At 34.7% G+C, this 26,594-nt stretch overlaps 1 protein-coding gene across 3 annotated transcripts in view; it reads right to left on the bottom strand.

Annotated features, from left to right (window-relative positions):
• Positions 1–556: 556 nt before the first annotated feature.
• Snca (synuclein alpha) overlaps positions 557–26,594 on the bottom strand; it is a 96,359-nt gene continuing 70,321 nt past the window's right edge. For all 3 annotated transcript variants that reach the window (XM_027926611.2, XM_027926613.3, XM_027926614.3), the window contains exons 5-6: positions 2,300–2,383; positions 557–1,071 (exon numbers count right to left, since the gene is read on the bottom strand). In XM_027926611.2, coding sequence (XP_027782412.1) covers positions 1,039–1,071; positions 2,300–2,383 — 117 coding nt within the window. In that variant the 3' untranslated portion in view covers positions 557–1,038. The remainder of the gene's footprint in view (positions 1,072–2,299; positions 2,384–26,594) is intronic.

The following is a 26,594-nucleotide window of genomic DNA, read 5'->3' as shown; positions in this document are numbered from 1 at the left end:
GATTTTGAAAGCATTTCCTGGGGTGGGGAGTGGGGATTTTAGATTTTTTTTTTTTTTAAGCTATTGGTGCTGGTTGTTACTGGTTGTTGTCCTGACTTAGCCTCCTGGGCTGCTAAGATTATATGCATGCACCACGGATTAAGTAAGCAGGTTTTCTGAGCTTTTGCAGTAACAATCTTAATGAATATCTATAGGGGATGTAAACAAATGTAATCACATTGGTTTCCGGGGAAATCCACTTTTTCAGTACAGCCACCTAACGCACCAATGTACATCAAAACACCCATGAGGTAGTGTTGTTTCAGGGAATTCTGAGTGTGGGCTTACTATTTCACCTCTTCTAAGTCTTCTCAAATGCCTCCTTCTTCAAGTGGCTGTTGAGAACTTTAAATGTAAGTTCATTATGTCAGCTCTCATTTCATATTGGTTATAAGCATGATTTTATTGTTAAAGTGAGATAGGATAAGATAAAATATTTTTGTAATGAGATAACATTTTATTTTCATTTTCACCAATTTATATACAAACACAAATTAATAAAACACATCACAAACAGTAAAATTTCATAGTTAATATTTATAGGTGCATAGTTTCATGCTCACATATTTTATATATTGTATATATTAACAAATTTCACGATACATCATTATTCTTGGACAGAATCATCAAAGACACCTAAAAATCTTATATGATAGTAAATCACAACTTCTCAACAACAGCAACAAAAAAATAGTGAAGATTTAGAAATAAGTGGTAGTCACTTAGGTGTTTTTAATTTGCTTTAACATTTTAGATTTGAAGCCACAATGTCCACAGCACACAAGGACCCTGCTATTATATACTCACTTCAGTGAGAGGGAAGCACCGAAATGCTAGGTGGGGGCAGGTACAGATACTTTAATCACTGCTTATGGAAGACTTCAAAGCACACTGTAAAAACTGTGAGAAATGTCATGACTGGGCACATTGGGACTGAGCACTTGTACAGGATGGAATATCTGTCAGCAGATCTCAAGAAACTGGGAACAAGGATATTTCTTAGGCTTCAGGTTCATAGTCTTGATAGCCTTCCTAATGAGGAAAATCAAACAGACAGCAAGCAATCAGTAATCAAGGATTTAGAGCAAATTAGGGCATGGCTCACCATTTTGAGTAAAATTTATACTTATGAATATACTACTTATACTACTACAAACTTATACTACTACTTATTATACTACTACAAACAGATATAATCTTAATTTTAATAATTTGTCTTACTTGTCAGATATGAAAGTCAATTATGGTAATTGTTGGAATTAAGGTCTCTGGTTCTATTTCCAGATGTGCCATTTAATATCCCTGTGACCTAATCCTATAGAACATATTGGTGGAACTCTCAATTTTCTCAATTACAAATTTGAAAGCCAATTAAATGGCTTATGAAATCTCTTAAAGGCTAAATTCAGGACTAAATTCTCTAATTCTTAAAAGAAGTTTACGATATTTAAAGAATAGATATATTTTCTTTCCTTTCATTCTCTCAACTGCAAATTTCATCTTCACCTGTGGCTTCAATGATTATTTTTATTCTAAAGCCAAATTCATCAATAAAATATTTAGGAAGTATCCACAATAAAAATATTAATGTGTTTAACTAAAAGACTCATATAAGTGCTTTTAAAAGCCAACTCTAATAAGATTAGGCGTCTGCTTAAAAATAAACATATCTTTAAAATCTCCAGTTGCTTTCTGAATAAAGTACAAACAAACTACATGGTTGTCCTGATGTTCTACAATTTGTCTTTAAACCATCTCTGCAATATTTCATTTATTTATTTATTTTTGGCATTGGGTATTGAACCCAGGGTTGCTTAACTACTAAGCCACATCCCCAGCCCCTCACCTTTCCTCCTGACTTAACCTCCCAGGCTGCTAGGATTACATGCATGCACCAAGCTATCCACATCTGTAATCTTAATTTGCTGCTCTTGTCTCTGTTTCCTAAACTTGAATCACAATTACTGTTCCTCAGACCTGTCCATATGCACAGACCTACATGCTTTTGCTTCTGATATATCCCTGTGCTGCAATGTTCTTGCCTCATTTTAACCTATTGTATCTCCTACCCCTTCCCACTAGATCAACCTCACCTCCTCAAAAAAAAAAAAAAAAAAAAAAAATCTTCTCCTGATGGACTTACACCCATTCTAACATAAAAGAAATCTGACAGTGACAGATTTTTGGTACTTCCTATTAGGAAGACTCAACTTAAATTTCTAAACTTTAATTTTGGAGTGTTTTGCATATAACTCTTTACCTCAGAAGGCATTTCATAAGCCTCATTGTCAGGTTCCACTGGCATATCTTCCAGAATTCCTTCCTGTGGGGATCCTTCTTCACTCTAATATTTAAAGTGAGAAACACAAAACAGAATGTTATGAGGTACAATTTTTCATTTGTGAAGCACATTTTGAAAAAAATCATATTTTATATAAAATGTATACAATAATTTTTTCAAAATATATATAATATAAATTCAAAAATATATAAAATTATTATATATTTATATATTACATTATATATAAAATAACTTTTTTTTTCAAAATCTCTATATATATTTTGCATGATGGCAAGGATGCTGTACAAATTTTTGGCACTCCTTTACATCATTGCTGGCCTTCTAATTACAAAACATTCTTGGGAAAACAACATGGCAACATGGGTTATAAATCCTAAAAGTACACAAAGTTTTTGCCCAAGTAACTCACAAAAGTCCAAAATTATAGTTCAAAGATTTTTAGCACTAGATAAATGCCAACATTAAAAAACTAACTGATAATTGGGAGATGTGGAGTCAATACAATTATCATTCAACTACTCAATAAGTTACTAGGAAGACATGTATTATGACATGAGAGGAGAATGTGTGGCATAATCTGTAGCAGGATATAAAGGATTGTATATATTGTAGATAAAATCTATGTAGAATTCAGATGCAAGAGTAAAATGATTGCAAGAAAATACAACAAAATATTGCAAGTATTCTGTTAGACAGATATGTATGATCCTATTTTTTCCTGAATTTTTCTTATACTACTACTTATAACATAAACATACAAATAACATACTTGTCTTACAACTTATTGTAAAGTGATGGCAAACAAATTATTGTCTGAAATGTGAAGATTTGGACTACATATTTTTGAAAGAAGAAAATAAAATGCACGATCAGATTAATTTTCAAAGTTATCTCTTCATAGAAATATTAGATCAAATTTGGCCTGAAATGGTCATGGCTTTATTAGTATTCTTCATTAAATACCTTTTGCTTCTAAATGAAAAGATTAATCAAAAATTCAAAGAGCAGAGAGGCAACGAGGACATAAATGTGCTTAGAGATCCAATGGCCCCTCAGCTTAATTTCAACAATATGTTTGATGTAAATAATATCTTCCCCTGCCTTCATCATGAACATAACTGACAGGTAGGCAGGAGGATAAGGAAGTGTCTCACAGTAAGAAAACATTATACTAAGCATCACAGGTAGGTGAGCAGAGAAGTTTATATATCATCCTACCTTGACTCCCTTCCTTTTTACACACCCAAAAGTGCAAGTTATTTATAAATTAGATACAATGAAAACTGTTTCTAAACTACCTCACTTCTAAATATGGAATAGATATTGTTTTCATAGTGTTTCATGTCTTGGTACAAGAATACAAGTTCTGTTATGTGGTAGTTGGGCACAAAGACTGTAGTATCACAAGACTTTTAGCTTCTCTCTATTACTGATCTTTTGTGAATTTGGGCAAGTGTTTTTATGCTTCTCTAAGCATCAACTAGATTTAGAAATAAAATGGACAGCAATACTTTCTTTGCATGTGACAACATTAACCTCTTCTTTGATATATAGATAACTATTAGTGATAGGTAGGTGAAAAATAAGGCAAAATTTTGGTTCTCATGGGTTTTTGTTTTCAGAGCTAAGGATCAAACTCAGGGCTTCATACATGCCAAGCAGACACTAAGCCACATCCCTAGTCCCTGTATTTTTAAACTAACAAGTAGAAAATTAATTTTCTAATGTAATTTATTAGAAAGTTTTGACACAGACTGGACTAGTCAATAAGGTCAACCTGGTCTGCTTATTACTAATTATTACAATTGAGTTGCTGCCCTTCAACTAGGGCTGGTGAAAGTTACTAGATCTGGGTGTGCATGTGTATTTGGGGGTGTCTTGTGTACCTTCAATGTATACTAGATGTTGCTTGGTGGATTCTTTGACTAGATTGATCATGTTCTGGGATCAACTTTAATCCATTCTTGTTCATTTAAAATATTGCTTCACTCAAGTTACAAGTACAGAATGATTGCTTATTTTTAAAATTACAAAATATGTACATCTTAACACATATTTCCTAATCCATTTTGGTTCATACTCTCTATTTATAGAGGCTATAAAATAAAATATGTCTAACTTATCATGAACTAAATACAGAGGATAAGGGACTGGAATTGTAGCTTATCGGAGGAGTGCTTGCCTCGCGTGTGGGAGGCACCAGGTTCAATTCTCAGCACCACATGTAAATAAGTAAGTAAAATTAAAGGTACATCAACAACTTAAAAACAAAATATGGGGGATCAAAATTGAACTCTCGTGTGTTTTATTTAGGTAATTACTGCATTTTACATCTTGAAAAATTTTCCTAATCAAAAGTTTAAAAGTTTAAAGAGTTATAAAACTGTCCTAATTTGGGGAAAGGGCTTCAGAGACTATAGAAGAAATGAGTATGAAAGAGGGATCAAATAAGTGATAAGAAACATCAAGCTCACAATTACAATCCTTAACCCACTTAATAAATAAATACAGTTGTCCCTCAATACCTGCTCAATCAAGTCCTTTATATAAAATGAAGTAGTATTTGCACACAACCTATATAAATACTCTAGTGTGTTTAAAATCATCTCTAAAGTCTGTATGATACCTAATACAATGTACATACCATATAAACAGTGCTGTACTCTATCATTTAGGGAATAAAGATGCTATAGGTTAGATATGAAATGTCCCCCCAAGTTCCTTGTATTAAAGCTTGGTCCCTTGCCTGTGATGCAATTGGGAGGGAGTGGAGAGTTGAAGAAGTAGAGCCTTGTAGAAGAAAGTTAAGACATTGGGGGCATCCCCTTAAAGGATATATCAGTACCCCAGCCCCTTCCTATTTGGCTCTTTTATTTTCTGGCCTCTGTGATGTAAGCAGCTTCCTTTTCTACATGTTCCCACCATGATACAGCTACCATGCCACCACAGGCCTAACAACAAGTTGCCTAACCATGAACTAAAATCTATAAAACTGTGATCCAAAATACACCTTTCGTCCTTCTAAGTTGATTATCTCAGTTTTTTTTTTTTACCACAGTGACAGAAAGTTAGTTAATACAAATGATAAGAAAAGGTTTATACACTAAAAGTGTGATAGCCAGTCATATGAAAAACAAAACAAAACACACACACACACACAAAAAACGACCTAAGGGCAAAATAAGGAGGAATTAGAGAAGGTCAAAATGATGATGGAGGCATTTAGCAGTGGAAAAGACAGGACTACCTCAGCAATAATTCCTATAATGAAAATAGCCCACATGCTATAAGAAGAAGTGAAGTATATCTGATATGCAATACCCTATTTTTAATCCAGTACTGTGCTGCAATACAACACTTCTATCCTACCTGGCCTCTCACACATAACCTTGCTGTGTCTAATTCTTTATTGAAGCTTGACACACAGTGTTAAGTACAGGAAGCTGCCAGATGGAAAAGGTAATGTACAGGGAAGAGAAGGATTATTTCATGGAAACAAGAACTCAGGGCTAGAATTGACCAGGAGGAAGGTAATCATGGTGTTATGGATTGAATCTGGAATGCCTCCCAAAAGGTACCTGTGAGTCAATGCAGCAGCAATGTTTAGACGTAAAATGATTGAATCATGAGGGGTGTAATCTCATCAGTGGGTTGATCCATTTGATAGATTAATAATTCTAATGGTGGTAAATGTTGGTGGGGCATGGTTGGAGTAAGTGAGTCACTGGGGATACACCCTTGGGGATTTTATCTACTCCTTGGCTCTATCAAATGGATTATCTCATTCTGCTCATGAGCTGAGCAGCTTTTCTCTGACATGCCCTTCTACCATATTGTTCTACCTCATCTTGAGCTCAGAGCAATGGAATTGGCCCACTATGACTGAACCTCTGAAACCATGAGGCAAAATAAGCTTTTCCCCAAATTCTAAATTACTCTTATCAGGTATTTTGGCCACAGTGATGAAAAATCTAACAGACTCGAAAACTATCAAGCTTATATCTTATCTTCCTATACAAACTGTACTTTAAGGTACTACTTGTTTAAGGGGTTGATAGAATAAGCTTTTTGTTAAAGATATAATTAAGCTAAGGCAGGAGTGAAGGAATTGAATATCACTTTTTCCCAATGGATTTGGGTAGAGGTCACCCAATGGGTGCTAATATGACATGGAGAGTTAGTCATGTATTGTGTGTTCCTTGAAGAAAGTATACATGACCATCTAGAAGGTATTCTTGCAAAAATTTTGAATTTGATTACCATTTATCACTGAGAAGGGGCTAAAGAAATGATTCACATCATTGGATGCAATCAGCAAATTTTAGAATGTAGAAAAGTGTACACAGCAAGTAACACAACTACTTCAACAAGTAAATTGCAAGGAAAACAACTTATTTGTAATTTATATATTAAAGTAGACACAAGTGAGCATCACCAAGTTTCAACTTAAGAACTTTACTGTGTTAATCAACTTTCTGTTTCTGTGACCAAAATATCTGAGAAAATCAACTGTGCAGTCTCTTTTCTTGACCAAACTATGATTCAAGAGGCACACCAAATTTAATTAACTCAATTTATATTTCTACCATTAAATATTTCTCATTGAGCAGATTTTGTTTAGGATACTTATCTTTATGAATAGATAATATTTCATTTCATTTCAAGTTTTAAATTTTATTGTATTTATATGTCTATTAATACTTTCTGTAGTTTTTAAACATTTTTGATTCCATGACATAATTTAATTTTATTACATATTTAGTCTGGCACATAAGGAAAATAAAAATGGCTTCCCCAAACCACAGTCTCAAGCAAAGCATAGAATAGTGTGGAGTGCTTGTTAAAAATACAAGCTTCTAGGGTCTTGTAAATGTCTTGTTAAGTACACTCCTTGGAAAACACTGCCCAATATCAGCAACCATTTGTCAACTCTGTGGTGTCATTTAGTTTAAGAGTACAGCAATGTACTGTCATTGTGACTACATTAAGATAAAAGATGTCTTCCATTTTGAAGTCTATGAAAAGCTAGCAAAGAGTCAGGGTTTTCAAAAGACACTGTGAAACAACATGGTCTTATTTATAATGGTAGGGCTTCTTCAATTACCTGTCATGTACACTTTAAGCATTCAAAGCAAGAGATGCACCTTTCGAATCGCTGCTTTTACACTGCAATTTATGTTAATTTATAGCATGCCACTGATTACCTCTGGTGCTATCTCCCAAGACTATATTGAATCTCCTAATTAAAAAGTGAAATGACAGCATATGATATTCAGCAGACATTACTTAAGCCACAACAAGCAATACCTAGCCATAACTTTTAGTCAAAATGTGACTTCTGAGTTAACTAGGAGACCACCTTATAGGAAAAGTGACTTACCCTACCTCTGCTATGGTATGTACCTATTCAGATTGTGTCTCAGTAAATGACACATTACTATGTCATCAACCATTTGGGTCACTTGGGAAGAGTCAAAGTGGTAAGCACTGTAAGTTATATAGTAAACACATTGTCCACAGTTTATACTGTCAGGGAGCCTTTTCAGATTAAGAATGCAGATTTTAATTAAATGATGCTTTGAAAGAACTAGTCCTACATAGAAACAGAATGTATTTGGAAGCCACTAACGCTATACTTAGAATAATGTTACCACATTACTCATTTTCTTGCCTTTTTGCCCTTCTAGCTATTTCTTTAGTCTTGGTAATCTTCTCAGAGCAAGAGAAAGATAAATCGAACCAGTGAAATGAAAACTAGCTTACCTTGTTCCTTTTAAGTTTGGGATGAGGAGAAAGTAAGCCTATGCATTCAACATATATGAGGGTTATTTATGAAAGCTATTTGTAAGTACTGTTACTGAATCATTTTAAATCATTTTAAATACATTCTGTTTCTATATAGGATAATCATAATTTATAAAAAATAATTGATACATAAATTAGGAATCAGCATAATCTTATTTTTAAGAAGAACTTTTCATTACATAGCAGAGAAGTAGTTCCATCTTAGATTCTAATTCTCCTTGGTAAGCAGCTCAGTGGCTGCCACATTAATGGCAGAGCCATGTAATTAGCTGACTCACCTAATAAGACATAACTGCACAGCAACGATTGCCAGCTTTTTTCCCCATTACTTGCATATAGACCTGGTTGCAAATACTAACACACAATGGGAAATCTGAGAATAAACTATTTTTACTTTTCATGTCTAAGGATGGATCATCTTCTATTGATAAAAACATTATTATGTATGTTTCAATGTACACTTGAATTTGTTTAAATAAAGTTGATTATTGCATGGATTGGATTTCTAAAGATCAATTCCTTGGTTGTGAAAACAGGCTAAGCTGAGGAAGGTTTGCTTCTGTGTTGGGCTTAGAATCAGCCAGCGATTTCATTTTTTTTCAAGTGAATTGATAATTGGAAGCAAGTCTTTAAACCACCCACTAGGGGATGAAGCTGTGGGGAGTCAGCTTTTGTATTTTAGGGTAATATAGGGAATGCTGAGATACTCTTAAGAAAGAGCAAAATATAAGCAAGCCAAAGCCCAGGTATTTGCTTTAAAAAAATAATGGGAAGTGGCCAGATGCCATGGTGCATGCCTGCAATCCCAGCAGCTCAGGAGGATCCTGAGTACAAAGCCAGCCTCAGCAAAAGCGAGGCACTATGTAACTCAGCGAGACCCTGTCTCTAAATAAAATACAAAATAGGGCTAGGGATATGGCTTAGTAGTTGAGTGCCCTTGAGTTCAATCCCTGGTACCCCAAAACAATACAAATTAAAAAGGGACATGTACTTTAATATGTGGCTGGGAGAAAATGCTCAGACAAAACAAGCTTATGTGTGAAAGGATGGATAGGACTTATGGCACTCAGAAGAGAATGAAGGCAATACCTTCAAGACCTGTGGCTATGCAATCCAGAAAAATCTTAAAAATCAAGGAAAGGATGTGTTTTCTTTGTTTAAGAGATTAAAAGGTGTTAAGAAAACTGGAACAGGAATAATATATAGTAGTCAAGTGTATGTAGTAGCCTGAATCTTTGGGTTATAGGGATCTCCATGCTACTGAGAACAAACACCAAGCAAAGTTAGTTCAAGATGTCCTCAAAGATCTGGAAGGAAAACTCAGTCAAGAGGGTTCCAGACTTCAAGGTGGAATATCTTGCTTAGCATCTATCCCAGACAGGAAGTACTGAGGAAACAATGCCCCACAACTGCAGGAATTAATTTCAAAAAGGGTTGCAATTACTCTGCCCTGTAAATGCTGTCATTTTAAAGCTTTGTCACATGGGTGTGATTGCCATTTTGTTTTGGTAACCAGAAAAAGTTTTCTCTGAAAATCTCTACCCATACCTCAACAGATTGGAGGTAAAAAGGGAATCTTATTACCACACTATCAAGAAAGATGATGGGCTAAGGGTTTCCTTAGAAGGTCACTGTAATGAAATACTTTTAAATATTTATTTTCATCTTTCTCTGACATGGAATAACAATAGCTAATATTTATTTGCTACTTACTCTGTATTTGTTACCATTCTATCAGTTTTACATGCATTATTTGATATTAAAAAATAACCCTATCTCCATACTGCTATCCAAATTGGCTGCACCAATTTGCAGTCCCACCAGTAATGTATGAGTATACCTTTTCCCCCACATCCTCGCCAATACTTATTGTTGTTTATATGCATAATAGCTGCCATTCTGAGTGAGATGATATCTTAGAGTGGTTTTGGTTTGCATTTCTCTGATTGCTAGAGATGATGAGCATTTTTTTCATATATTGATTGACTGATTGTATATCCTCTTCTGAGAAGTGTTTGTTCAGGTCCTTGGCCCATTTGTTGATTGGGTTATTTGTTTTTTTGGTGTTTAGCTTTTTGAGATCTTCATATACACTAGAGACTAGTGCTCTATCTGATGTGTGAGGGGTAAAAATTTGCTCCCAGGATGTAGGCTCTCTGTTTACCTCGAAGATTGTGTCTTTTGCTGAAAAGAAACTTTTTAGTTTGATTCCATCCCATTTATTGATTCTTGGTTTTAATTCTTGCACTATAATAGTCTTATTAAGGAAGTTGGAGCCTAATCCCACATGATGAGCAGTATGGAGATTCCTTGGAAAACTGGGTATGGAACCGCCATTTGACCCAGCTATTCCTCTCCTCAGACTATACTCAAAGCAGCACAATTCACAATAGCTAAACTGTGGAGCCAACCTAGATGTCCTTCAATGGATGAATGAATAAAAAGAAACCATGGCATATATACACAATGGAATTTTACTCAGCATTAAAAAAGAACAAAACCATGGCATTTTCAGGTAAATGGTTGGCATTGGAGAAGATAATGCTAAGCAAAGTCAGCCAGTCCCCAAGAAAGCGAATGCCAAATGTTTTCTCTGATATAGGGAGGTTGACTCATAGTGGGATTAGGAGACAGAGCATGGGAGGAATAGATAAATTCTAGATAGGGAAGAGGGGTGGGAGGGAAAGGGAGGGGGCAGGGGATTATCAAGGATGGTGGAATGTGATGGACATCATTCTACAAAGTGTATGTATGAAGACTTGAATTGGGTATCAACATACTTTATATAATAGAAAATCAAAAAGTGTGGCATTTATGTGTATTAAGAATTGTAATGCAAAAAAATAACGTTACCTTAGATTAGGTAGAGGGAAGTGAAAGGAGGGGAAGGCAGAGGATGTGAGGATAAGAAAAATAGTAGAATGAAACAGACATTATTACTGTATGTATGTATGTGACTGTATGACCAATGTGATTCTATAATACGCATACTCAGGGAAATGAGAAATTATATCCCATCTATGTATGAAACATCAAAGTATATAAGCGTATTCTACTGTCATTTATAACTAATTAAAACACATAATAAAAAAGAAAAGAAATAACCTTATAAGGAAGTTACTGCTATAACCTGTATCTTATCAGTCAAAGAACAGAGATGGACAGTCTGGCTTCATAGGCCACACTGTGGACTATATGTAATAGTATTTGTCAAACTTCTTGGAAAAAAAATCAAGTTGTGCTGCTTAAACATGCTAAAATTAAGTTTCAGAAATTAATTCTTTCAAAATACATTGTAAATATCTTATGAATAAGTATCTGAGATATCTATTACTTAGAGGTTTTCACTATTTTTGGCAAAAGCAAACAAAATCTCCAGGAGGTTAAGGAGGGGCGTGTGTGTGTGTGTGTGTGTGTGTGTGTGTGTGTGTGTTTAAAAGAGCAAAAATCAGACATTTATACATATATTTAACTATATGGTAATTAAATCTGGAAACATTACTGAATCAACGTTTTTGTTATAAGTAAAACTAGCTTATTCTGAATTTAATGCATAGCATTTTCTAAGTGGCTTAAACCTTTGTATTAGAGTGTGTTCTAACAAAATAAAAACAAAACAAAACTCTCAGAAAAAAATGTTCATATTTCCCCTAAATATGTGGCAAAAATACGACAGTTGTTTGGAGCGGTTTGAAATATTATCACTTGAGTTCCTTATTTCACTCCTTTTGATAACAAATGAAGTTTTCTTACCTGGGTTACAGACCTTATCTTTCTTAGATTTACTCTGGAAATAGTAATTCCTCCCAAGCCCCTGATCACATTCATTTTTATTATCACAATAAAACACAATGATCCATTAAGTCCATGAAGCAGATGTTACACTTAGTCATGATGCTTATTTATTTGTAACTCTGCCTTTATCTATAGAGAATTGAAAGAGAAATAAAAGATTTGCTCATTATAATAAATAAAAATTCTTTGTTTAATAGTCCCTTTTTCTTTAATTAGGAATTAAATGTTTGTGTTATTTTAATTACTTTTAAAGCACCCATTATTTATGGATTATGTTATTATACTCTCAATAAATCAATACACAGTACCATATTTACTTTTTTTTAACATAATCTCCTTTCTATACTTTTGGCTCATATATAACTTCCTTTGGTGTTTATTAAATAAGAATTCATGATTTGTGTATCGGAGGGAGGAAGAACAAACATAAAGAATATTCTGTATTGAAGATGCTATGACTGTCTCTATGGTTATGAGCAGTGGGTGGATGGGTGCATGTATTCCTGTGTAAGTGTGCATGTGTAAATTGTGAAGATGTTTTCGGGGGATGATTTATCACTCTGTCATGCTGCAGAGGAACTGAAATTGTGGTTACACAATCTAAGTACTTTGAATCTTAGTCTCTCCACCAGCAGTTCTATACACTATTTGTTGTTAGGAAGCCCAGGAGGCAATAAGCTTGTAAAAGCATGGCATTTGGTAGCAGAATGACATAATAGCAAATGGTACCTATGATATCTGCAGCAATGTGAATATCTCCATGGGAAAATGGTGATAAGAAGATCTCTTCCAGAGTGTTACTGTGAATATCAAATGAGATGATATGCATAAAATCTATAATGACCAGTGCATACATATATCAACACCAAATATTTACTAAGCATCTATTGTGTGCTAGAGTGTTTGAAGCACTTTATTTTTGTTATTTTAAGTATCCCAATAAGTGTATGTCATATATTATCTCAATAAATGTTACCTCTGGGTTTTATATTTTCACCTTATGGCTCATTTTGTATTTTTAAAAAACTTGTTTGGTAAAGATTGTTATAAACAAAATCTACTGCTTTTGCCATTTCCATAAAGTTCATTCCCATCTCCAATCTCCAAAGGGCCTCAGAGTTCTGTCTTTCTCACACTAGCACAGGGATCCTATTCTATTTCCTTCCTCTTACCTGCTGAGGAATACAGTTGAAGATTTCAGTATCAGTTGATACACTACATCCTACTGAGGCAGGTAAGAAGTAAATGCTACAAGTATAGTGTTTAAATTGTTCTCAACTTAAGACTTAAAAGTAGAAACAGTGAGCTAGTGCTGTGTAGTTCTACGATAGTGAGAATGAGAAATATTTTCAGGATTGGTACCTTGAGATGAATATGCTTCTAGTGACTTTTGTGATGCTGGTAAAAAAACATCTTTTTTTTTTTTTTAAAGAGAGAGAGAGAGAGATGAGAGAGAGAGAGAGAGAGAGAGAGAGAGAGAGAGAGAGAGAGAGAATTTTAATATTTATTTTTTAGTTTTCGGTAGACACAACATCTTTTTGTTTGTACGTGGTGCTGAGGATCGAACCCGGGCCGCACGCATGCCAAGCGAGCACACTACTGCTTGAGCCACATCCCCAGCCCAAGAAAACATCTTTTATCATTTCAATCACAAGCTTCTCATAACAGAAACAAAATGAGACCTATATTTAAAACTCTGACCCTTTCTTTGTAATTTCCCTTGGCTCAGTCTCAGAGAAGGGTCAATTCTACACCTGTGAAACTCTAGACTGCTTTTATTAGTCAATTCCAACCCCTGTATAAGAAACAGCACATGAAAAAAAGATGTAGAAAAAGGAGATCTTAAAAATGGCACATATCCATCACAATAGTTTTAATTATGACAATACATAGAAATAACTAGTAGCATGTTGTCTGGCTTCCAAAAAAATGCCACATATTAGTTTATAAAGGGTTATCAAATCTTAGCATGCAAATGTAGACTCAAAATTGGTTTGCACTAACAAATGACTTCACAATAAGCATTTTTGCAATATTATTAATCAATAAAGACCTCCAAATCACAATAAAAACAATAAAACAGAAAATGTTATTTTTCTACAGTCTAATTCAGAAATGGTATATATTTTGTTAGAAAATATGCAATCTTATTGCCAATATCAACTTACCTGATGAATCAAAAAAAAAAAAAAAGAGAAATTAGCAGTATAAGTTCCAATAAAATACTAATTATTCACAATATATGATGGCAAGAATGGCTGGATGCAGCAGCACATGCCTGCAATCTCAGTGGCTCAGGATAGGAGGATCACAAGTTCAAAGCCAGCCTCAGAAATTTAGCGAAGACGTGCTGAGGCTCAGCAGTAGAGTACTTGCCTGGCATGTGTGAGGCACTGGGTTCAATTCTCAGCACCACATATACATAAATAACATAAAGGTCTACCAACAACTAAAAAATATAAAATAAGAAAAGAAAATAAATTTAGAGAAGACATAAGCAACTTAGCAAGACCCTGTCTCAAAATAAAAAAAAAATAAAAAGGGCTGGGGATGTGACTCAGTGGTTGAATGCCCCTAAATTCATTTCCTCATACAAATATATATATACATATATACACACACACACACACACACCACACACACATACACACATGTATATATATACACACAAGTATATTTTTATCTATAAACCAAATATTATACATATATAATATATATATATGAATAATATGATGATAAATGATGTACAAGATATAGTCCCTTATCCTCAAATCTCTTCAAGTCTAGAAATATTAATTAAGAGATATATTAAGGCTAATAAAAGAAAGTCATACATGTGACACAATACATAAGGGAGAGAAGATTAAAATGCTCAGTATGGGATCAGAATACTTCTGAAAACAACATAAAAATCAGGTCTAAATATTCTGGTCCCAGTGGGAACTTCAGCTATAGGGCATATCTTGGGCAAAAACATGATGGCAGAAAAACTAATTTTGTCTGGTTGGAGAATAGGTAGAGGGATAAATGAGCACCTTGAAAGTTTACCCATGGAGTTTGAGCATTGAAAAACCATTTTTTTTTTTTTGTTTTAAGTGTTGATTATGTGGTCCAAATTTTGTTTCAGGAATAATATTTTGGCAATGAAGTGCAAAATAGAAAATAAAAGGAATCAGAGATAATGAATTACAGGAGGACTAAAGCAATAATCCAAGGAGAGGTGGTAGGTAACTTGGGTATCAGGAGTGGAAATGGAAAAAAAAAAGACTGGTTTGTGGGATATTGTGGAAATTAAATGGATAGAAGTTATCAACAACTGTTTAAGGGCTGTGATGAGTCCTCTTTTGTCTTACCTGCAAGCTAAAAAGTTTACCAATTATAATTTTATGAATGTCGGAAAAGACAAAATAGTCCTAGGTCAGAAATAATATCTTTATGACTCACAGTACTACTAGCAGTTGCTGGAGTATGATCATTTTCTTGCACTGATTTTCCAAGCCCAAATTTCAACAAGCAAGTTCTGGTGAAACCCACAAGCCTAGTGTGTTGTGTTAGTACAGGACCAACCCAGAGCTTAGGCAATCTGAATCTTTATAATGGAATAGAAAATGTCCTTTTGCTCCAGAAAGAGACAAAATCTCTAATGAAGGTTGAATGCACACCTGCTTTTTTTTTTTTTTTTTTTTCAGAGGGACAAAGTGTACTCTGAGCCCACTAAGCCACATCCCCAGCCCTTTTAATGTTTTATTTAGAGACAGGGTTTCACTGAGCTGCTCTGAATTTCTTATTCTTCTGCCTCAGCTGCCTGAGCTGCTGAGATTACAGGCGTGCGCCACCATGCCTGGCAAAGTCATTTTTATCTCACAAAGTTATTTTTTTAATACAAAAATCTTGAAAATATAGTCCCAAACAAAAGTCAGAAAGTGCCTCGCTCACAAAATAATTGCAAAAGTGAAATATATGGTCTTCAACATTATTTGTGGGCAGAAGACATGGGGACTGGCTATAAAAATGCTGTATTTTGACATTGAGTGACCAGGAAGATGTGACCATTATTATTAACAGCAGAGGAAAAGGGACAAAGTAGATTTTAGAGGCAGATAAGTAATTTTGTGGATATGGTGTATCTGAGATGCCTTCAGAAAATAGGTTGTAAATATATAAGATTAGAGTTGAGAGATTTCAGAATTATGGATGTATTTTGAGTATTTCCTTCACAGAGATTATGATAGGGTCGTCAGAGTTCATAAAATTGAAGGAGACAAAGGCAAGTGAAGAAAAGCAATACAATATCACATGAAGAACTTCCTCAGGAGACAAAGCAGCAAACAGAAAACTGAAGGTACTGTCAGATAGAAGATTAACAAAAAAGGAAACAACAATGTTTTAGAAGCAAAATGAAAAAAAAAAAAGTCTATTATGTGGAATTGTAACATTACTTGTCAGTGTCAAACACTGAATAAAGAAAATAAGTAAAAGAACTACATGTGTACACTCTTGGAAATATGTAGTTTACATGCTGGGAATACATACATGTTTAATAAATGTTTGTTTCCTTAAGTCTGTATGATACTCCAGAAAAAAGATGGAGAAAGAGGTCAGATTTTAGGAGATCAAGGAACAAGGAAGACTTTTTAGTTTAAGAAGTTGTGAATAGAGAATGTGCTATGGGACAGTTCATTCTGAGGGAATCAAGATTTGGGATTTGAGCAGAGTTGTTTTTGTTATTTATTTGCTTTGTTGTCCTTTTTAAAGAAACTATGAGACTTGTTAAGGATTTGGTAGGAGTAGGGTTTCATGAGAGGAGGCAAAGAGTGATTGGTTGACAGAACAAGATCTCAAAAAAGAGAGAAAAGATGGAGTCAAAAACCAGGAGATGTTTACATTGGGAAAAGTAGGGCATGTTATTGTGTAGCTAGGTTCCCAGATGCAGCCCAGAGAACTGAAAGGAGCCCATGACACAATCTATTTTCTGGACAAAATTGGCAATAAGATAATAAAGATGAGAAGGAGAAAAAAAAGGGGGGGAGGGAATTTATATTTATTTATGGAATGATCTTGTAAAACATTTACTGTTCCATCTCACGATAAGATATGAATGTTGAAGATAAAATGTAAGGCGTCAATTTTGCCTAAAGTCACAAAAGATCATAATAAAGTTACATTTGAAATCATCTAAGTATTACGTTAGAGCATCAGTTTTAATTGCCATGATGGATTGTGATCTTAAGTGAAAAAGTTCTATAAATTAGAAGAAAATTAATGGCTGAGACACAATTAAGTGCTAGGTCAAATCTTCCTATCACTTTTTATATAAACCAATTGGCCTATACCTTGATTTTTATTTAACAGGCAAAGGGTTAAATGTAAGTTTTGAACTGTCACATGGACTGAATTCATTGTGAACTGTTGTTTTACAGCAATAATGTAACAGTGTCAAATCCAACAGACAACCATGCCAAAACCCTCCTGCTGCAGGTAGCTCTGTTGCCAGGGTTTCTCCTCTAGGGCAAGTTTCCAGCTAATTTGTAAACAAATAATTCACGTGGTCCTGCTATGTTACATTTACTAAAAGCCAAGAGGAAAGCACACATATAATAGCATATTTATATGCAAAGAAATCATCCATTAAATTTGTAAGTTAAATACCTAAATCATATAACTAGATTTTAAAAATAACTATAAATGTTTACAGACAGGTTACACCTGTAATCCCAGCAACTTGCGAGACTGAGACAGCAGGACTAAAAGTTCAAGGTTAGCTAGGGCAACTTAGCAAGACCCTCAGCAAATTAGTGAGATCCAGAAAATAAAAAGACTAGGGATGTAGCTCAGTGGTGGAACACTCCTGGGTTCATTTCCCAGTACTAACAACAACAACAATATGTAAATATACACTATACACATACATATACACAAACACAAGAACTGTCACTTTGGCATCAATCTAACAAATATAGATTACATAAAATGTATATTAAATTGTGATAAAAAATGTGATATGATTTTAAAAACAATTGAATATGAGGATATTAACTTATTTTTTGAATAAATATTTTGTGTTTTGACACTCTTTATAGCAAATATCACTTTCTTATCATTCTGTTAACCTGTTTAATACTTTTAATTTTAATATCTTTGAATTTTAAACAGACTATTCAACCTTCACTAACCCTACATTTTTTCCAGTGCTGATATTAGTTTTTTCTGGAGCTGGGGTTTTACTATCCCATTTTTCACACCTCAAACCATAATTTATTGTGGAGTACCCATGCATCGCATCTCTATGGAAACCAAGATGTAGGCAATGCAAAGATAATTTTATTAGAAAGTCCACTAGAGCGGAAGAGCCAGCGCACACCATTTACTTTTCCACCAGACTCAGCAAATTTAACAGGGGACAGGATGTCTGCCTCTGCTGCAGTTTTTCTAGGCAAATGAAATGCTTGAAAACCACCAAATGTTGCAACCCAAACCAAGTAAAAGCCAGGTTGTAGAACTATGTTGGTGTTCTGTGTGCTTATGCCTGGAAAATAGGCAGGGCAGAGCTTCTGTATCATTAAATGTCATTGGAGTAGAACAGTTCCTTTCCAGATTGATAATCTAGTAATTTTAAACCTTGGCATCATCATTGTTATCACCATCGGCATTATCAGCATGATTATTAAGTACAGAAAAGTATTTCTTCAGAAGAAATTTAAAATAAAATCTCTGTGTTAATATATAAAAGTGGTTCCTGCTCATCATTCTCTTTCCCTTAGTCATGAGACAAACACAGCAAAGAAATTCTTGGGGTTTATTGGAGCAAGTGTGAAAAACACAGTGATGAACTATATAAATGTTTCTATCAAAAGAAAGATACAAACACATTGCATCAGAAAATGCAGTCTGATATAATAGAGTATCACTGATTTGAAACTTGGGGCCATTTCTAAGCACCATTGATAAATTATTATGACAGTCTTTACTATTCCTGTGTGTCATCTGCATACTGTAAAATGGGAATTTTTAAAGCATATATTCCCACCAGCTACACACAGACATTGCAAAACAAATATTCTGTGAGCAACCAGATGAGAAAGCTGAGATCTTCAATTTTATTTTCTTCGTGGCCTAGCACAAACCATATTGAATGAGTTAACAAATTGATGAAATGGGTTGACATGGGTGAGTTTTCATCATATTCAGAACAAAACTCATTTCCTTAAATATTGAAAGATGAACCTGCACAGTATTATTCCTTAATCTCTGGGTAACTGACACCTCACTTTCACAATTAGCTTTTCAGCACTGGGTGTGAAGCACTGTTCTTTCCTCTAGCTTTCTCTTTCAGCTTCACAGCTATTTCTGGCAGGTAAGATGACTACCTTGGTTAGTGTGAACACATGCCCTTCTAGAGCACAAGGCACAGGAGAGAAAAGATTGCCCCCAAACAGAGAAGAAACTCCAGGGGAAAGAGATATGGTGCCGAAAATATAACAGCTATCCATCTGTTTACTTATAATATGATGTCCATCAGTCATAAAAAGAACATAAGGTGTTTTGACAACAGCGTTGCCTATGACTCTGCTTAATGCTGTGACCACATAATACAAAGCAATGTTCCTGCTGCTTTCAAGAAGGAGAATTTAGAACTGAGAGCTCAATCTCCAAGAACGGTTTTTACACACCATCTTGAGGCAATCAAGGAGATAAAGTCTACCATTTCTAGAAAGCACTGCCATAATTCAAGTCAGAGGACTGAAAGCAGATCATTAAAAATATTTTTAAAAAATCATGAAGCAAGGTGGTTCTTTTCAAAACCAAAATATTTTCATGCAATTTCTAACTGACTTAACATAATGTCCCAAGATTCACCTGAAAGCTAAGGTCTTTTTTACAACAGGGGAAAGATGAATCTTATTCTCTCATTTGTGAAGCTGAGTCCAAAGGAAATTTTGTTAATGAGTGGTTTTCATGAATGTGACAGCTCAGCAAGTTTTCACCAATACATTATGTCACAAGACTTCAAATTAATAGTCATCTATAATAAGGGAATATATTGCTGACACTTTTGCCAATAGTTAAATAACTTCTTATTTTGAACATATTTTACTATTCAACATTTCTCTATTCATTTTCTGTTCATTCAGTCCTCTTATTCTCACTATTTTAAAAGCTGGTTTATTTAATATTGAAATCCCTCATCTGAGAATTTGGTGATGTTTTGAGTTTCAGGGATTCATCTGATATTAGGCTTTGTCAAGCATAAACACCAACAAGAAAGGAGATTTTAACAATAAAAGCTTGAATCAAACAAGAAAGGTCAAGTTTTTCAGAATATTTTGTGTCTTGAAAATCTTTCTGCTGTAATTATCTAAACCCTTGGTTAGATAATTATAGAGGGACTCTGCAATTGTCCTTTTTCTCCACATAGATCACTTAATAATTAAGAAAGCCTCACTGGGGATAGGTTGCTGTTCTGCATTTGTAAGTATTTTTAGTCCTTTATTTTCAAAAGGGAAAAAAAGCATTAAGAAAAAAGATTGCTTCAAATTTTCTGATTCACAGATAGTCTTTTTAAAAATATTTCTTAGTTATGAATGGATACATTATCTTTATTTTATCTTATTTATTTTTATGTGGTACTGAAGTTCGAACCCAGTGCCTCACATGTGCAAGGCAAGCGCTCTGCCAATGAGCCACAACCCCAGTCCTGATTCACAGATATTCTTTAAGAAAAAATAAGAAAGGATTTTTTCAGAGTGTGCCTTCACAATCTTATTTCTTCACATTCTTAAAGAAGGTTATTAAGAAATTTGCACATTGTTTATGACCTGCAATGTACTTCTCTGATCTGACTTCATTTGAACTGGTAAAGACATGCGAATCAGGTGCTTGCTGTGATCAAGATGCTAAAGTTATATTTGCGCTACATCACCACTGTAAGGTGTGAAAGCTTTAGTGAGACAAGAAGTAAACTGATAATTGATCAGCTGGAGACTGGTATAATCTACATTGAGGGGAGCCTTCCCGGGTTAATGCAGTGATAGGGAAACCTGGCTCATAGCCACAGAAATGCCAACTAAAGCATAGCCACCCGCAGAATTTTGCAAGATGCCATACTACATTGCACCACACTACAATAATAATATAAGCAAAAGCAAGTAAAGTTAGTAGTAAGAATTTCTTTTGTCCTCCAAAATTTCCCTAAAACCTTTTCCTGAGGCCAGCTTACATGCCACTAGAGAAGGAGGTATCTGAGAAGAATAACCTAAAAGAGTTCATTGTCACTGAGATCCTAGAACAAGTATGTACCTAGTAAGTGCCAAGCAGTATCTAGTGAATGAATGCACCTTTTCTATGAATTCTCCCTTGATTATCTTCCAAGAGAACTAATCTATCTCTCCTATGAGCTTCCATAAGTGCTCTCCCACAGACCTAGTTCATTATGAAGTGCCATGGTTGGAGACTCCTGGTGTAGGTGAATGTCTTCAACTGGGTGGTGAGATTCCAAGGGCAATGACACATTCACCTGTACCTCCTACAGTTCTTTGTCCAGTGCCTGGCAAAGAATGCCAAGTGAAAGATGGGGGAGGGGAGAATAACAAAATAAAAAAAGTAATGCATGTATGTAAAACATCAGTGGGCAAAACAGAAAATCAAGAGTCACTAAGAAATCTAACTCAATTTAATTTTTTTTTTCAATTTATTTTCTAAAGTAGGAATCCCTACTTTAATTAACAGCTGATATTAGGATTCGGATTCAAATAAGAGACTATTGCTCTGAGAATATATCATAATGTGTTGTATTATAGGCAAAAATGTATATATTTATATTACACTTCAATTTTCAAAAAAAATTACCAACTTTTACCTACAGATAATCATAGAGCATTAAGAACATGTATGAGTATTATCAGAAGTATTTAGTACACAGGAAATACAAATTCCTAGGTTTTAACCTATAACTACTAAATCAGAATCTTGGGGAGTAAGCTAACAAGAACTTGAATCTTAAAAATTAAGTCTCAGAATGTTTCTTATGCATCATGGGAGAACTTCCTTAACACACTTTAACACATAACAAAGAAAACTAAAGAGAGATATTTGAGGTTTATTTTAAGCTATCTCTTTGTAGAGGTGAATAGGGACTTTATTTATATTTTTTACATATGTACTGGAAGGTAAGCCTCCTTTTTCTGACAAAGACTGCTTTCTATGGAGAAAATTAAAAGATCATCAGCTTTCTCAAAAAGCATATCTTCCAGCAAAGCCCCATTCCATGTGACTACCAATCAAGAGAGTGAGTGACCTCCATCTCCTAGCCCTTACTCCCTAGCAAATAGGGCTATGAAATCCCATCACAGATGCCCAGTTTCCATTCCTGGTGTCTCACAGCAGCTTAAGTATCTGGATAAAGAAAGGACTGCACAAAATAGACTACCTAATTTAACAAAGCAAAAACAATGGTATTTCAGAAATATAAAAAAAAATAGTAATTATAAACAATGTTTACATGTGAAGTGTCTTGACTATATAGTGAAATTGTAGGACAGATGATAGTAGTTTGTATATTTTTGTTTGATACTCATTAGGAGCTTTACTATAACCTTAGGAGAAACATACTAGGGTAAGGCCCACTCTATAGATATAAGTAATTTACCCCAACCCTTTCTGTTTATGGGAAATGAAATCAGGGAGGTTTGGCTCCACAAGTAACCCTGTGAAATATCAGCCACCCTGCCTCTCAAACTGTACATGTCTGTGTGTGTGGTAAGGGTAAATATGCTCAGCCATCCAGATACCAGCATGTTACTGTGTTTTGCTGAAACTCTCTAGGAATGTTTACCTTAAAGGCCGGAATTCTAGAAAAACAAGAACATATTTGTAACTCCTAAACCATCAAGAGTTTAGTGAAATTCATTAACCATCTTTATTACTTTGCATTTCAGCAGTATATTTAAAATCTAACAAGTAGGTGAGAACTTTATAACTGCATGACTTGAACACAAGTACAAAAAAACAAAAACAAAACAAAACTGAAGTTTGCATAGGAAGAAAAAGAACTTTGACATCTACTCAAACGACTCAAGTTCCCTCTGGATTTGACTTTAGATCTTGCTACATTTCCCAGAAAGTAATATTTTCTAGCCTAATTCTATTAAAGATTTAGGTAAAAGAGAAAAGATTGAATACAATTGTGAGCAATTATTATAATACTGTCATTTTCCAATTCTCTCTCTATAGCATTCCACCTCTTCTATAATCAGTGAATTAACAGTACAGGTCCAAATAAATGTGTATTTAGATAAAAATATACATATGCAGAAATATATATGTAAATATATATTTATTTACAAATGTTCAAATGTTCATATATCTAAGTTTGTATGTAGCATATATAACATGTATATGTACATACATAGATATATAACATACAAACAACATATAATTGTACACACTTTCTTGAAGATAGTTCTTGGGGCCTATGTGATGTCTTTATAGTTACCAAAATCTCTTAGCATTTGTCATTATGAGAAAAAATGAAAGCTTGGAAATAAAGAGAATGAAGACTTGTCCTTTAAATGTTATTTTTTTAAAATGGATTCAGTCAATGTTTATTAAAATATCTAAAAAAAAATCTGAGTTTGACTTTGTTGTTAACTACTTAATTAGAACTCCAACATCTTAGAGTTATAAGTTAATTTATAGATTTCTGTACAGAAGAAAACATAATCCCAGCTCTTTGCCAGGTGAAATGTTAACTAGCTTTGTAGCCATTAGTAAAATCATTTCAGAATTCCTTTGATTCATTATTTCTATAAATATTTAATCTTTGTATATTCCAGAATAAATCAGTCTTACTAGTTTACAGGTTCTAACATGAATTCATTAGTTGGGGGAGATATTTTATATGTGTTCATTTTATTTTTGTATAGAAGTTATGTTCTTTATTTTTGAAAACTATGCTTCAGCACACTGAAGAGAGATCAGTGGCTAGAATTAACCGAGGCATTGTTGAAACAGATTTCCTCTTTTAGTTTTAACATTCTCTATGATTTTAAATTATTTAAAAACACAGAAAATGTTTTAAGGTCATATTTATAGATGTTCTAAGTATTATAGTCTGCTACTAAATTAGTTAACTAAGCTTTTTTTTTGAAAGGTTTTATAAAAATGGTAAATACATAAAAAATGTTGAAGTTATTTCCCAGATCTCCAATCTGTCTCAATATAATGATTCTTTAATAGGAGTTCAGAGAAGTAGGTGGATTTTTTTTTTTTAAATACATATCCTCTGGCATGTTGTTGTAAGTAATTTTTATAAATCATAATGTCTCTTTATTTCTCTTTTTACTTGCAACACATAACATAGCCCGGTTATTTCAGAGAAAGCATGCAATTTATTCTAGGAATCTCTTCTGAAGAGCACATGTAAGTAAGCCAAAAGAAGAGTAAGAATAATGACTCCCCATTCAATCAAGTAGCCTCTAGGTGGAAAAAAAAAAAAAGCCAAAGAATCTTAAACAATGGTGGGAGTCTGACCATTGGAGAAGCCCTGGGGAAGTGGCTACTCCATTTCTTTTTAAAAGCCTTTCACATACATCATGTCTGCTTTCCTACAGGGATGAAGTTAACTCTCTAGGTAATTACTCACCTATGCTCAATCCCTACTCCTCTCTACATACAAACCCAAAGAGATTAATTAACACTGGTTCCAGGAAGAAACACAGACAATAGCATCCGATATTGGAATATTCCTTTGTGAATGAATAAGTTAATACTTATGGGGAGGAAAGAAGTTATTTTGAGAGACAAAAAAGCATTGGACTTTATTGCTTAAAGCCAAAAGAAATAGTTATTTGTGGCAAAAGTAAGGCAATGAAATTTTGTACCTGCAAGTCTGCTGAATTTGTGGTGATGGTCTGTAATCTTAAGATGCTTCATACAATGAATCATTGTGTTTTAAGCACCTACCATTACAGAATGCTCTATGGACTGAAGGAGCTTCAACAAAAACGTAAGTATGCTACATGCAGCAGCGCGTGAGTCAGCTTTCCATCAGTGTGACCAAAACACCTGACAAGAACAGAGAACAACTTGAAAGAGGAAAAAATTATTTGGGGATCCTGATTTCACAGGTTCAGTCCATGGTCAGCTGACTCCATTTGCTCTGGGACTAAGATGAAGCAGAACATCATAGTATGTGACAGCCCCATGGCAGTCACAAAAGCAGGGGGGAGTTGGAGGGAGAAGGGGTGGGAGAGGGAAGGGTGAAGGAGAGGGTGAGGGAGAAAGAGAGGGAGAGGGAAGCCAGAGACAAAATAAGACACCAAGCAAGCTACACATATACAATATACAATGGCAAAGAATAAACATTTCCATTCTAAAAGGGAGAAATGGGGCATCAAAAGAAAGGATGAGATGAAAATTAGGCCAAAACCCTGCTGGGCACACATTAGGTACTGTAGCTCCATGTTCAACATCTGGGGCACATGGCGGCAAGATGTGATCTTCAAATGGCTTGTGCAGCACCACTCCTGTGGCCTTGCTGGTTGCAGCCCACATGTCTCTCAGGCTGGCTCTACCCACATGTCTCTCAGGCTGGCTCTACCCGCAGTCTGAAGCTTTCCTCAGCAGACATTTCATGTTACTGGCATCTCTTAATCTCTTGGGTCTCCCTTCCTGGTTTGGCCTCCATCTTACAGTCATATGCATCACCCTCTCAGGGGTTTTTCAACCCTGCTATACTTTGCAGGCCCTCCTAAACCTTTCTTTGAAATCCTGGTGGAAATTTCCATGACACCTTAACTCTCACATCCTACGGAGCCACCACCACATGGGCAAAACCAAGACCTGGCACAGCTTGTCTGGTCACTGGGTCCCCTTGGACCTTGGCTACAGTGCCCTCTGAGTGCCTGAGCAACAAAGCATGATGTAGACTGATGTGCATCTTTTAACCAAAATCATTACCGTACTCCCATTACAGTTGTTGCTATCTTTTATTATTTATTTACTTATTTATTTTTTTTGGCTGGTTTTGGGCACATTTTTGGTTTTAAATTACATGTGACTTAGTAGGACAATATTAATCTCCTCAAAATACTCATAAGTCTATACAAAAAATACAGACTTCTTATTATAGCTTATGAGACTTACCTTATAAGTCCTATCTACAGTCCTCATCTTCTCTCACTATATTCTAGTAAGTCTTGCCCTCTTTTATGACATGACACTAAAAACACCTGAGTCTCAGATTTTCAAAGCCTCCTTATGTATGATTGTTCTGCCTTGGATACTCCTACTTCCCATTCTAATAGCTCACCCCCTGAACTCTCTCTCTCATCACATGAACGGACCCTTCTCACCCTTCTGGACTTAATTTAAGGGTGACTTTATAAAATTTATATAAGCTGTGCTGTCTGAATAAAACCAAATGGGTAATTGGTTTTACTTTTTATTTTATGATGGTTTGTTTGGAAAAAAGCAAGGTGAAGGTGTTTGTGAATAATGTAAGTACAGTACAGTGAAAGGGGAAATAGAACCTGTTCCCCAATCTGGCTCTAGGGTCTGACATCCACAGAGAGGGAGCAATGTGTCATCTGCAGACAGTGCTGATCTGCTAGAGGCAAGTGGAATACTCCAGACACAAGAAGCAAGGTCACTAGCA

Source organism: Marmota flaviventris, chromosome 7 (genome assembly GCF_047511675.1).
Source record: "Marmota flaviventris isolate mMarFla1 chromosome 7, mMarFla1.hap1, whole genome shotgun sequence".
In the NCBI taxonomy this organism is placed as follows: domain Eukaryota; kingdom Metazoa; phylum Chordata; class Mammalia; order Rodentia; family Sciuridae; genus Marmota; species Marmota flaviventris.
Note: the sequence above shows the minus strand (reverse complement) of the source record. Positions and strands in the feature narration are given on the sequence as shown.